At 36.0% G+C, this 14,922-nt stretch overlaps 1 protein-coding gene across 1 annotated transcript in view; it reads right to left on the bottom strand.

The window, feature by feature from the left end:
* LOC107002810 (putative casein kinase II subunit beta-4) overlaps positions 1-14,427 on the bottom strand; it is an 18,257-nt gene extending 3,830 nt beyond the window's left edge. Inside the window, exons 1-2 of the mRNA XM_015200981.2 lie at positions 13,992-14,427; positions 12,306-12,524 (exon numbers count right to left, since the gene is read on the bottom strand). Coding sequence (XP_015056467.1) covers positions 12,306-12,524; positions 13,992-14,244 — 472 coding nt within the window. The 5' untranslated portion in view covers positions 14,245-14,427. The remainder of the gene's footprint in view (positions 1-12,305; positions 12,525-13,991) is intronic.
* Between the last annotated feature and the right edge of the window lie 495 nt (positions 14,428-14,922).

Here is a 14,922-nt window from a genome sequence, read left to right as displayed (position 1 = left end):
GGGGGATATGTAGACTGATCAAAACACAGAGAACAGGAATCAACTTTATTGGGCTCGCATCTGTGTACTCTAAATGGAATTTCCAATGAAAGTGGTTGCTGCCCTTCAATATCAGAGCATCCTACACTAGTTGGAACTCTACGGAAGTTCTAAAATCCATCAGGAAACTCTGGATCACGACCCCAGCTTGTATTTTGTGGATTATTTGGAATGAAAGAAACAGGAGATATTTTGATGGAGTTTTAACTCCAATTTGTAAGCTTAAGGCTAGTTGTCTAGTTAACCTTTTTAGTTAGGCCAACTTTTCCCCTGAAAATAACTTAGATCACTACGTAGATTTTATCAGCTCATTGACCCTATAAGTTTTCTGTTCTGACGGAGCTGACAGATCCCCCCCCCCCTTTGTACCGTTACATCTACTGGATGACTTGATGAAATATAACTTCATCAACAAAAATGAAGTATAGTTTATAGCATGATCCCATATGCACTAACAACTTTGGCTCTGCAGGGACTCGAAATACCAACATGATTGCAATAATGGTGACCTTGATATGCCAAAGACAAAAACCAACACAAATCCCAACGGTTGTTTGGTATGAGAGATATAGTAGAAATACAGTGTTCAGGAAAAGCGATGAAGCGAAGCGATGCGAGCCTTCTACCCTTCACGGACTAGAACGAGTATGAGAGGGCTTCATCGCTTAAAGCGTGAAGCGGGGCCTTGTCACTTTTTTTCCTCTTCACGCTTCCCCGTACACAGGGTAGAATGAATAATCTCGGGGATTATTTCATCCTACACTTGGTGAGGGGTATTAGTTAGGCCCTGAATTATGTATCCCACCATTTATACTATAATGATGGGATAGTTATCTCATATATACGGTGGGATAACTAATCCTGTGGAATATCTCAATCCATGGGAGGGATAAGTTATCCCATATATATGTTGGGGTAACTAATCATGAGGAATATATGAATCCATGGGATAACTTTGTCTATCCCACCCCCATACCCAATGCCCCCCTCAAAGTTTAAGTTTAGTATCGATTGAACTATGTGATCCTGTAACAAAAATATAGAATCTTTGTCCCTACCATAGCTCACGTCTTACTTATCCAACTCTTTACCCCACCCATCTTTGCACACTAGCCCTAGCAAAATGATTGCCCCCTTTTAGCTATAACCAACAAATATATATCTATAGCGTATAGCACTTGAGTTTTAAGGCGTGAACATTTGAATTTCCTAATGCATTTGTGAGCACCATAACCTAAGTTGCTCGAACTCGGGTGCTTGTACCCTATACGGGTGCGGATCTAGAGGTTGGATCCTTCATGATCTAATTTTTAAGATTCGGAGATATGGATCCATGTATGGATATGGATACGGGGATTCGCCTAAAAATAATTAAAATATTTCAAAATAGTGTTATGTAACATCAAAAAAATTGATAGGTGAAACTATAGCCTTACGTTAGAGTTTTAGAATTTTATGTGTGGTTTAGAGTTGTAAAATAACTCCCTGCACTTAGAATAATGTTTTTAGGGGCTAAATGTCAAGGTACGACCCCCCAAGGGCCAAACTAGAGTCTTGAGGAGGACCCTAAATTAGCCCCAAAAATTTGGCAAAGTATAAGTTCAAGGAAGGGTCCAAGGAAGGTGAAAGAATCCACGACCGGTGAACCTAAGACTAGTGAAAAATATTCAAAACAAGGTTCTAAGGAAGGGTTCAAGGTCAATGGAAGAGTCCACAGCCTGTGAGCCCCATTTTTGTGAACAATATTCTAAGGCAAGTATTTAAGGAAGGGTTCAAGGACGGTGGAAGAGTCCACGGCCGGTGAACTATCCTTGAACCAAAGCCCTGTGAAAAATATTTTAAGGCAAGGCTCTAAGGAAAGGGTTGAAGGATGGTGGAAGAGTCCACGGTTGGTGAACCCAAGCATTGTGAAAGATATTCAAAGGCGAGATTCTAAGGAAGGGTTCAAGATGGTGGAGTCCACAATCAGTGAACCCCTAAGTTGCTCGGACTCGGGTGCGAGTATCCGAGACGGATGCGAATCCGAGAGTCGGACTCGACAAAATTTAAATTTTAAGATTCGGGGGTGCGAATCCGAGTATGGATACGGGTGTGGGGATTCGGCTAAATTTTTTCAATATTATAAAATATAGTTATAATAATAATAGTTATAATAATAATAATAATAATAATAATAATAATAAATATCTTGTAAACATATACTTTAAAGCATATCAATTATAGATATACAAATTTAAAAACATAAATTAATTATAACTTGTTATTAATTAATTTTAAAAAAATATAATTCTTTTTATTTATTATAAAAAAAACTGATCATATATATATATATATATCCTAACTTTAATTGGACACTACAATTCATTAAGATACTGTGTGTTGTCCTTTCTTCTTCCAAAAAAGCCTTTTCTTCTCCCAAGAAATCTTTAGCATGGTATGTTCCTTTTCAAGAAAAAAAGTTCTCTCTTATTTTTCATGAAAAAGACTTTAAAACTCTTTGTTTTGTCCATGGAGCTTCGCCTCCTCTATGTTCAGGTACAAAAAAAGTTGTCTGCTCTCTTTCTCTATTTGTAAGCTTTGCCTCTTCACTGTTCTTTTCCATACAAACTTCATCGGAGAAAAGTCGTCAACTTTCCCCGGCCATGAAATCGATGTCTTCTTCTCCATTTTTTCTCTCGGCTCGGTCAAAGTATCCGGACCAGACTGACCGAATCCGACACGCACCCCGCACCCGCACCCGCACCAGAGTCGCGTCGAGACGGGTTCGGCTGGAAAAATGAAGAGTCCGCGCAACATAGGTGAACCCATCCATGAAACCAAGCCTTGTGAAAATTTTTCTAAGGATCGGTGAACCCATCCTTGAACCCAAGCCTTGTGAAAATTTTTCTACGGTAATGATTGACGGACGTATCCACGACCAGTAGAATGGTCCGCACATGGTAGACCCATCCGTGGAAATTTACTTAGAAAAGAAAATTTTACGCCACAAGTCCATGGAGGGGATCACGGCTCATGGGAGCCTCTCGTGGTACTTGCCTTAGTTTTTTTAGACAATCCACGTGGGGGGCAAAAGGGAGCAATTTTGTAAATTCTAATTTTTAGTCCAACTAAAATGGGTATATTTTTATATTATTTTTAAATAAGTATATAAGATTTTTTAAGTCATTAAACACCCAAACTAGATCAATTTCACAAAGACCCAAATAAAAATCAAAAGTTCATCTTCCTCACATTATTTTTCTCTAAAAATCCAACAAGAAGAAGAGTAAAATTGAAGATTGGACGAAAAGAAATCAAGGATTTTTCATCAAATTCATTCAAGATTCATCATCAAGGTATGGTAGTTTTCATCCATGGTAGATTCCCCCCATGGAGCCCCTTCAAAACTTGATTTTAAATCTAACAATTTTCCTCAAAAAGAAGGGTTTAGTCGACTAGCATGGGTTTTTTAAAAAATGTTTTAATGGTGCAATTATAATGGGTTATGATTGAATTGATGATTTGTGGTTGAATTATGGTGAAATTCCACCAAGAACCCATGGATTCCCTAAATTGCAAAATTGTGATCTTAATGTGGGTGATTGATTTTAGAAGCAGGTAAATGGGTCTTATTTAGATTAATTGAATTGATTGAATTATATTATTACTCATTATCTAATGTAGAAATTCTAGATGTTAGGTTAAATGTGATTTATGATCCTTGAAGGGCAAATTATTCGTATAATCATGATGCTTGTGTACATACTTTATGAATTCAATGAAAGTAATGTGATCATGACTATAATGCAATAGTGATATTGTTGAAAGGTTATTCTCAATTATACACTTGTGAAGGATAATGACATGTTGTGAAAGGTTTTTCAATGTAACGATACACCTTGAATTGGTAGGCTTAGGGCATCCACTTCGGTAGGCCAAGTGGCTTCCCTTTCATAAATGACTAATGGAGTATCCTAGGCTTTGTCTTGAATCGATAAACCAATGGTAGCCCTTTCGTGATGATCTATGAACTACTATAATGATGAACCTTGAATCGGGAAACCTAAGGATAGTAGCCCTTCATGAGGATTCAATGAGCTTTCCTAATAATGTACCTTAAATCGGTAGCCTAAGGGCACCCTTTCATGTGTGTAAAAATGTACCTTGGGTCGATAGGTCAATGGCATCCCTCTCATGTGTAATAATGTTAAAAAGAGAATGAACTACTCTATGGGAATTTAATGCTTAGCCCCGAGTGGATATTGTGAGGTGAAAGCTCTCCCTATGTTAAGTCAGGTTTCTAGTAACAACCTCCTTATCCCATAACTATGTGTCCACATAGGTTATAGCTAGTGGATCCACCTAAGCTAAATGACTGATTCTACCTTAGGCAAGTAGACCAACCCTTTACGGTGTGGGATAGACACCGGATACCATGATTTGCTTCATGGTCTATGTCGGTTAGGGCTTATTCCCATCATATGAGTTATGTGCTATGGTTATTCGTGAGGTTCTATGAAGTGCGGGTAATAGTATGGGATGTCATTCATGCATTGCACGAGTAGGCTTTGAGAGTGGCTATGGTGTGTTACTCAAATGTCATATTGTCTAATGAAACGAATGAGCTCATAATGATGCTAATGAGAATGTTCACTTAAAGGCTTAATGTAATAATGAATGCTTAACTTGGATTGTTATTATGAGTTGTTTTCCTTGTCATGACTTATAAATACGAAGGTTCCTTGTCTATGTGTATTAACTAAAGATGAGAATGAAGAATGGTAAGTATGATTATGATGGCCTCAAAGTGGTACTTATTATGTGTGGTATTATGGGATGCTATGCATCTATTGCACAATTATAACTTAGGGTTACCTAGAAATGGTTCCATTATGTGTTATAATGACTTATACGATGAATATGCTTATGTTTTATGTGTTTATGCTAAAAGTGCATGAGGATCCTCTAACTTGTTAAATGCATGGTTTTCAACCGAACTTGATTTTTGCATGGCTATCATACTTCGTTCATATTTGTGTTAACCCATATTTCTTCTACATTTTTCTACAAAGTGTAGGTCCCGGTGTTTGAGGTGTTTTTCTTGGACACAAGCTTGGATTGACTATTCTCCTAGCTTGTGGTGAGTCCTCAATATTCGAGGACATATGAGTCTTTAGTAGTTTCCTTCATGTCATTTTACGTTTCGGACTATGTTGAAGGGATGTGACCCTGCTTGCTTTTATAAAGACTTCGGTTGTATGGATAAAGTTAGACTTCTGCTTGCTTTTATAAAGACTTTGGTTATATGGATAAAGTTTTTTAAATTCTGCATCATTTCTTATGTCTTTTGTTATGAATGATATGAGGCTTGTATGAGGCTCTTCAGAGCCTTGTACGTCGTGTTACGTTCGGGGTGTAGGCTCGGGTCGTGACACGTTATTAAACCTAAATTACGTGGAGAACTTGAGAAGAATCCTAGAAGGAGATTAACAGAAAGGAGTGACATAGAAATTTCAATATAAAAGGTATACCATTTTCTTCAATTTCACCTTAGTTTTTGTATGGACTGTTGAAATCATTCAAACTGTCCCATCGATTTTGGTCAAGGTACCCAAAAATGGTTGATCAGATCGAACACGGATCCCACACCCACAGCCATGTCGTGTCAACAAGGGTACAACACCAAAAGTGAAGAGTTCGAGCAACTTAGACCATAATAACTTAAGGTACCAGTGACGTGCTTATGATGCCTAGTCAATTGGTTCAACTCGCATTATTCATGTAGGTATACACTGAGTAAATACAATCAACGCCATTAAAAATTGGAACACTGACTTATTGATTTGGAGTTCTAATTTTTTATCAATAATCAAAGTCTCTCCAAACAAACTCAAAACAAAATTGCAAAAATACATTCTCCCTCCGTTTCAAAAAGAATGACCCTATTTCCTTTTTAGTCTATTTCAAAAAGAATGACCCCTTTCCTTTTTTGGCAACACTTTAACTTTAACTTTCCACGTGGCATCTTTAAGACTACAAGATAAAAGGGCATTTTGGTACATTTGACATAACTTTAATTTAGAACAACAAGATTAAAAGGTCTACTTTCTTTTCTTATACTCCGTTACAAGTCAAACTAGGTCATTCTATTTGAAACGGAGGGAGTACAATTGTACCTAGTCCAAAAGTGTCTAGTTTAGATAATATAAACTAAGACCCTAAAATAGGGTTTCCTAAATTGATCTTCAGCTTCTCTTTCTACATTGAGGATGTTGCTATTGTCCCTTCCAAATGTTGGTCTTCGACTCCTTTTTCTCTCGGTGATCAATTTCCTTCATTGTCAATGGAGTTCATTCTTCTTTGATGTTGCCACTGAAACGAACCATTAACTCATCCCAAGTTTGTAATCTAGAGGAGACCCAAGAGTTTTGGTGAAACTTGAAAGAGGATTATAGAACCCTGTATTCAGCTCCATATTTCTTTGTAAGCATTCTTGTTTTTGTCTTAATTCCTTCTTATTTTCAACTTTTATTAGTTGAAGCAATAGAGGAGAAAACTATGTTGCTCCCGATCTCCTTCCTTTTTTAGCTCTCAGTTGAATTTTTTCACCCTCGCTTTTTGTTGGTGAACCTTTTTGTTGGCTGACGTAACTTAGGCTAGGTTCATAAGAAAGAAGAGATGAATTCTAAACTGTTAAAAGCAATGTTTGGCCACTTCTTGGGCAAAATAACTGCAAGAAAGCTACGTTAGCCTACAAAAAGGTTCACCAACAAAAAACGATGGTTGAGAAAAATCCAATTGACAGTTCAAAAGGAGGGAGATAGGGAGCAACATGGTTTTCTCATCTACTACTTCAACCAAAGAAGATAAAAGGATTGATATAAATTAAAATGGAAAGGAACTAAGACGAAACCAATAATGCTTACAAAAAAAACTATGGAGCTGGAATACAAGGTTCTAACCCTCCGTGGAATTTTACTGAAACTCTTGGACCTCCACCAAATTACAATCCTGGAACATTTATTGTTGTTCCAAGGGACAACATCAAAGAAAAAGCAAAGAGAAAGGGATAAAAATAAACTTTTGCAAGCTGAGAAAAAAGCACGAGTTCCATTGACAATGAGGGAAATTAATCACCCAGACCAAAATGAGTCGAAGACCAACGTTTGGAAGGGATATCAGTAACATCCTTAGTAAAGAGAAAGAGAAGCTAAGGACCAATTTAGGGAACTTCATTGTAGGGTCTTTTTATATTATCTGAATTCGGACGCTATGGGCCAAGTTTAGTTGTATACATATTTGCAATTTCATTTTGTTTTAGGCTCATTTTGAGCCTGTTTGGACAGACTTTTTAGAAATAATTATAATAATATCATGAAAAAGGGTAGGAAACTGAATAAAGTTGCACAATACTATGTCCTTAAGATCATGACCCTATTTACAAGAGATGAATTCTGGATTAGTGATACCTTTTAATAAGGGGGTCTTACGTAACTGAACAGACAACAAAAAAAGTTTTAAACAAAAATGGTCGTATGTATATGTAATGTATTGATATTGTACAATGTTATTAAAAATGAGTGCTCCGTTGCTTAAAGCGAGAAGCAAAGTGAAGCGCCAAGTTATCACTTTTCTACTCGGAAGCAAGGCTATCGTGAAATAACAAGCGCTTCTAGCACTTCGAGAAGCAACGCAATAATTAAAGCGGGAAAAAGCTTGCTTAAGTGAGGTTAGATTAACTAGTTTTTTTCAAAAAAAAATTGTAAAAACACTTGCACGACTTCTTGCTAAACATTTCCCTCCATTCACTTCTCTGGTGCAACTGAAATGTATGTTTTTCATCTTCTCTTTTTTTCTCTAACTCTATAATGTGAGTCAACTACTAGGCAGTTTTATCAAAGGCGAAAAGCGCAAAAAAGCTCTAGGGTATGTGGGGGCTTTAAGCACAAATAAGTGTGGGCTTTAATGAAAAAAGGCGCAAAGGGAGAATAAAATACAAATATACATGTTTAGTCCAAGACTAATAATTATTAACATTAATGACAAATATATGACCAAAGAAATTGAAAAAAGAAACATCATAAAGTGAAATATCATTTAGTTTCACTTCTTCATAAGAGGCTCATGGCAAGAAAACGTTTGTCTTAGAACCTTGATGATGATACTAAAGCGCACATAAAGGGAGGTGAAGCGCTCAACAGATTTTGAGCCTCGCTTCAGGGCTTAAGCCTTTGACAACACTACTACTAGGTGTTTTTTTAAACTTGTTTTGCAATGCTATTGTAGGTCACATTCTACAATTCTTTTCTTCTATTTTTTGATATAATCCTCTGCTATTGCGCTGCAATTAATCCGCTCTATTTTTTTCCTTTTTAGCATTTTTTTACTCTACTTTGTATTCCTTCCCCTGTTATGCTCTTTTTTCCATGTTTTGAAATTTTCCCTCTATTTTGTTATGTTTTTTGTTGTTGTCATCTTTGTTTTCACTGTTCTATATTTTTGTAGTTAATTCTATTTTTTTATGAAATAGCACGAAAAGAGATCTAGCTTGGGCAACACAATTGTAGGTCACATTCTGCAATTCTCTTCTTTTGTTTTCAATTTTTCAATATAATCTTCTCCGCTACTACGCTACAACTAATCCACTCTGCTTCTTATTATTGTTTTGTTTTTTATAGTCTATACTATATTTGAATTCAATGTCACAAAAAAGAGATCCAACTTGGGTGTACCGTAGGGGTGGGGGCATAAATACCGAAAAGCCAAAAACCGAACCAAACCAAACTAATTTGGTTGATTTCATTTTTTTTTATTTTTTTGAATTTCAATTTTTTTGTTTGGTATTCGGTGTAAGGGTAAACCAAAAAAATTCGGTGCACCAAAAAACCAAAATTTAATTAACTAAATTTAAAATAATATTTTAAATTTTATTAATTATATATTTTAAATTTTAAACCAAAACATTTTAATATTTGACCCACCCAATTCCAAATTTTGGAGCCCCTAGTCTTAAAACAAACAAAAGAAAACTAACAAGTCATACTTCTTACTTCATAACACAGCCGCAACCCACACTCTAGTCTTCCCTTCGACTTTTCACAAGAATCTCAATTCTCAGTCTTCTTTGCGGCTACCGGCATGACTTCTCTCCAACGGTGTAAGGTATCTCTCAGTCGCGACAATATGTAAGTTGTAACTCTCACTCTCGTCTGACTTATCTCACTCTCTGTCTCTCTTCTCAGGCGGCACTATTTATTTGTGTTGTCAAATTTAAAATGCTCGTCGATACCTACTACTGCTACAAAAAATCTTTTTTTTTATGATTTCATAGATTGCTATTGGTTGTGCTAGAGTGACTTGGTTCTTCTGTTGTTATTTAGTCTTCAATAATCGCCTTGCATTTTCATTCTCTTACACTATAGTCTTATAGTTACTCAGTTACTCTTTTAAATTTTCCCTTATGGTAGATGGAGGATGAAAGTAGAGTTACTGTTGCCCGGTTCAAATGATCACTTAACAAGCTACAAAGAAAAACAAAGAAATGGGACCAAGATCCAAAGCTTGGCAGCATTTCGATAGGTGGTTGAAAATGGTATTAGTAAAGCAAAGTGCAAGTGTTGTCACCAGCTTCTTGCTTATGCTTCCATCAATTGTACAATATGATTGAACCAACATTTAACAAGGTGCCATTTTATAAACCTATCATTGAAAAGTCCCTCTCAACACAAGATAAACTTTCCATCTAAGTAAGCACCACTTTGGAAATTTGAACAAGAATTAGTTAGGAGGATTTTAGTTGAGAAAATAATTGTGGATGAACTACCTTTTGGCTTCATTGAGAAGGAAGGCTGCAAAAAGTTTATAAATCAAGTCCAATATATGTTTTAGATTCCTCCTCATAGAACAAAAACAAGGGGTTGTTATGAACTTTATGGTGAACTTAGATACAATCAAAAAAATCCATCCACAAAAGTACTACCCCCAAAGATTTGCATCACCACCGATACATGAAAATTAATGCAAGGAGTTAATTATATGTGTTTGACTGCTCACTTGATTGGGTGTTGCATAAAAAGAACACTAATTTTTGCCAAATCTCTAGTCATAAGGGTGGGTAAATGGCAGAGGCTATTGGTAATTGCATGCTTGATTGGAACTTGGACAAAGTATTTTGTGATACTGTTGACAATGTTTCTTCTAATACTCTTATGGTTACACAATTGTCAAAGCAGATCGATATGTGGGGAACTAATAAAATGGGTGGTGAGCATCTTCATGCGAGATGTATGGTTCACATACTTAACCTAACTGTGCAAGAAGATTTGAAGGAAATTGATATTTCTGTCAAACGAGTTAGGCAGATGGTGAGGTATGTTAAATCATCTCCAGCAAGACCAAGAAACTTTGTGAAATGTTGTGTAGTCTAAAAGATGGAATGTGATAAAACATTATCGCTCAATGTGCCTACTATGTGGAATTCCGCCTACTTGATGCTGGAAAAGACACAACACTTTGAGAAGGCCTTTGATAGGTTTGATCTTTTTGATGCAAATTTTAAAACTTAGTTATCTACTCATGTTTGTGAAGATGTAAGTATTGTAGATGCGCTTGAATGTGATGATTGGGCAAATGTGAGAAATGTGGTAAAGTTTCTTGAAAAGTTTTATGAGCTTACCATAAAGGTTTCTAGGTAGGATACATGTAGCTAGATGTATATTTGAAATTGTGTTTAACAAGTGATGGTCTTGATTTAAGTACTATCATTGGGCATATGATCAAAAAAACTCAGGAGCTATTGGGGTAATCCTAAAATATGAACCCAATGATTTATATTGCTTCCGTGTTAGATCCTCGTAATAAGTTTGTGTATGTTAGCATCAAAGAGCTATTTCGGGAGGAAATAGGAAGTAAGTAGATAAAGGAGTGAATCTTTATATGAAAGCTTTGTTTGGAGACTATTTGAAAAAGAAAAGGTTGGACCCATTCGTGGACCCCTAAAGTTGACACTAATTTTTACTTACACCTAAACTAAGATTTGTTCATTTTAAACACCTCATGCCAGGACTCAATGTGTCATTTTGACACTTTTTGCTTATATGATATAGTGAGTGTAATACACTCGCTTATGGCGCGTGAAAGACTTATTTAGCCACTTCTTAGTTATTTTTTCTTCTTCTTCTCCATATTAATCTTCAGTTAATTTCCTTACTAAATTTATAATTTTACTATTCTTCATGCGCAATGTATTCAACCAAATTTTCTTAATAATGCTTTCATAACAACACCACTTTGGGCAGGGCATCCCAGTGCACAAAGCATCATCTGTTCACACGGGATTTGAGGACCCAAGGGGTATGATGTACACAACCTATTCTAATCCAAGCACTAGTAGTTGCTTCCACGATTTGAACTCGTGACCTATTCACAAGAAGACAACTTTACCGCGTTACATTAACTTTTTCGTAAACTAACATAACTAAAATTAGTTGGTTGATTTTTCCTGAAGGTGGACATCATTGCACCTTGGTACACCTCATTGAAACGCAGACAAACCTAAGCAAGTGAAGCGACCAACCCGCACTTACTTCCATTCGGTTCTTAAGTACAACTCGGGCATGCCTTCAATCAAATTGAGTGTAACATGAAAACCCTATGAAGCATAAACAACATCAGAGAATTAACCTAAATAGTCGCTCATTCAACAGCTTAAACTAAAAATAGCCTGTGCATGTATAGTATGTGTATATATATGTATAATCAGTACGTAATCCATGTATACCGGCTAGAAAAGTAAATAATGAACCCGCCAACTATTTCTGTAAGGATCCCCAAACATCAGTAGACATCATTTCTTACAAACCTTAACACTAAGAAAGGGCATGTGTAAAAACTCATTTAGTTCATCTCAAATCCAAATTCATGCATTTGTCTACAAACAATCTAACCAGCTAAGCAGAATCTAGCATGGTACGTTACCAGAGACTAACTTTTCCCTTTTCCAGCCTTGAAAACCAAGTAGCTCAATCAACCTCAAAATATGAAGTCAAGCTTACTAGTTTAGAAACATGTAGACTTTACACCGAAATTAACATAGTATTAATTTGTATTAGAAAAAAAAGACAGAGTTCCACAGGGAAGTGTGAAGCAAGGTAGAAAATAAAACCATGTTTTACCTATTTCTTTCTATCTACAGAAAACCAACAACTTGAATCATTCAACAGAAAAGACAAGTCAAATGTTGTTATCCTGCAATTCATCAGAAAATCTAAAGAAGCAATTGTACTTACCATGAGATGATTCAACATCAAGGATTAAGTCAAGTGCATAGTCATAGTATGGAACTTGACCACTCAATCCACAAAGATTAAAATCATCTTGAATGTAGTCATCATCAACCTCACAAAAGAACTCATTCCCACGCAGGTTACAAAACCAAGAAATCCATGATGTGTCATCTCCATCAGAACCACTAACATCAGATTCTTCACTGTCTGATTCAGACTCCTCTGCAACGTACACAGCCATTGGCATTTACTCATATCATGTTTGACATGCAAGTAAGAAAGCAGAAGCATAGGCAAAATAAGTGCAGCCATTGTACTAAATGGCTGGTGTCATTAGTGTAACCAAAATATAGCAAAAATGTTTTGGCTTTTCCTAAGGGGAGTAATGAAAATATAAAGGAAACATGTTCTGGCTTTTCCTAAGAGGAGTAACAAAAATATAGCGGAAACTATCTTACTCTTTCCAGTATCTATGGGTAAAATACGCCAACTCTCTGACATAAAGCACCGGAAGATACCACTAATCAAAATTCAAGGTTGGTGTAGAAAGGTTAGTGAAAATAGAGTGGAAACATGAGTCGGCTTTCCAAGTAATTGCGGGTAGCAAGGAGAAACAAATTGATAAATACTCTTGGTTTCAATTGTTGTGAGATACCAAATGAGAGCATCATTTATAACCACATTACCCCACCACCCTAAACCATAACTGTCAGATGTTGCAGCTGAGTACTCATTAATAAATCCATCTACAATGAATCCACTTGTCAGGAAGTCCCAAGTAAGCAGGTCTAAGAATCCGACAAAAGAAGCAATCGCTAAAAAGACCTACTATCGAAAGTCACAACTTGCAACCGAGAATGTGACATGCTTACAACCAGAATATTTTGCAAAAAAAAATGGAGTATAACCTTTTTAGAACCAGGTGATCCCTAACAGCTAATGGTACACAGAATGAAATTACATGTATAATGGGTCCACCAGTCTACCCTTCTCCACTTAAATACAAGTCCTTTGTCTGGGTTCAAACATGTGATGTGTACCTAACCCACACATCATGCGTCTAAAACCATATAAGATTTTACCTTAAATGGTTTTGAGAATCTAGAACTATCTACAATGGAACTTTAGAAGATACAGAAGGAACCTCGAGCAGAATAGAATAACATTCCAGTAACAGCTTTTCCAGTCATGTTCCCCCTTTGACACTTGACATAACTTTTTCCTGATCACATTCTACGTTTTTCTTTTTTGATAAGGTGCCATAATCCTGACCACATTCGAGATGCTTTCCGAAGAAAAAGAACATCCTATTACTCCAGCCAAGTTAAAACACATTTTATCAGGATATAAACCCCTACTTAAAGAACATAAATCCATGCAAGACAACCCCACTGAGAAGTGACAAATGAGATCCTTTACATATACATACAGATAAATATAAAGTTCAGTGAATTTTAGAACCAATTTACATGTATAATTTGAACAAGAAAAAGAGAGCCAGTTGGATCTCCAAAAAAAAGTTGGAAAGAAAAAAGAATTGATTGGACCAATTAAAAAACAAATATCAGACCAAACCTAAAGCCTCAAACTCATCTCCAGCTAAATGAATGATATATGAGAACAATGTAATGCACTGAGAAACATAAATATTGATAGGGAAAAAAAATTAACATAAAAGATAATCCTTACCATCGGAGCACTTGTTTTTTGTGGTAGGAGTAGATGAAGAGAGAGTGTCACGCTGATGATCCATATGATGATTAGGATGACGCTGATGCAATTTTCCAGTAACTGTAGATGTAGAGGGAACAGTTTTGTCCTTCAACGCCCTTGACGTAGACGCTAAAGACTTGTCCAACTGCTTATCTAATGCATCGTTTATTCGCTTACCTCCAACCATTTCCGATTTGGAAGAACCACCACCACCTCGATCTCTATACATTTCCTTTCTTTCTATATAACAATAACTATATCTATGACTCTATCAACGAAATGGCGAGAGATCGAGAAGAACTGTGTGTTCAGGAGAAAAGGAGATAACTAGGGTTTCGTCTAACAATCCACGGAGGAAGGACACCAGACTTCCTCAGCTTCTATTTTCTCTCTCTTCGTTTTTTTTTTTTTAATTTCTCAAATTGAATTTGTGTAATCTAGGTATGTTTCTATTTCGATTTGGATCAGTTATTAGTGAAAATTAAAATCAAATCAATTTAAATTGATTTGGAAATTTCTAAAACAAATCAAAGCAAATCAATAAAATAAAATAACTATCGGTTTGATTGATTTTTTCGGTTCAAATTTGTTGAGCATATACGTATCTCGATAGACACAAACACTTAATACATGAATAATTCACAAATAAGCTTATTACATGAATAAATTGATTCATCCAATGTTCCAAGTTTTAGGGGACTTCTAAAAAAAAGTGACAATAAGGTTTTAAAATAAATGGGTGGTGACATAAGTTTTAAGTATCGGTGTAGGTGACAATTATGTGATTAATGATTAAGGATTGTGGAGTTACCTTCAAATTTATAAGTTGACGATTTGGTCGTCGTTCTTGTTTGCTTGCTTGTCTTTCTTTCCATTCTCTTTATCTTTTTCTTGTTCTTTTCGTACA

Source organism: Solanum pennellii, chromosome 10 (genome assembly GCF_001406875.1).
Source record: "Solanum pennellii chromosome 10, SPENNV200".
NCBI classification, from domain to species: domain Eukaryota; kingdom Viridiplantae; phylum Streptophyta; class Magnoliopsida; order Solanales; family Solanaceae; genus Solanum; species Solanum pennellii.
This window is presented reverse-complemented; position numbering and strand designations above follow the sequence as displayed.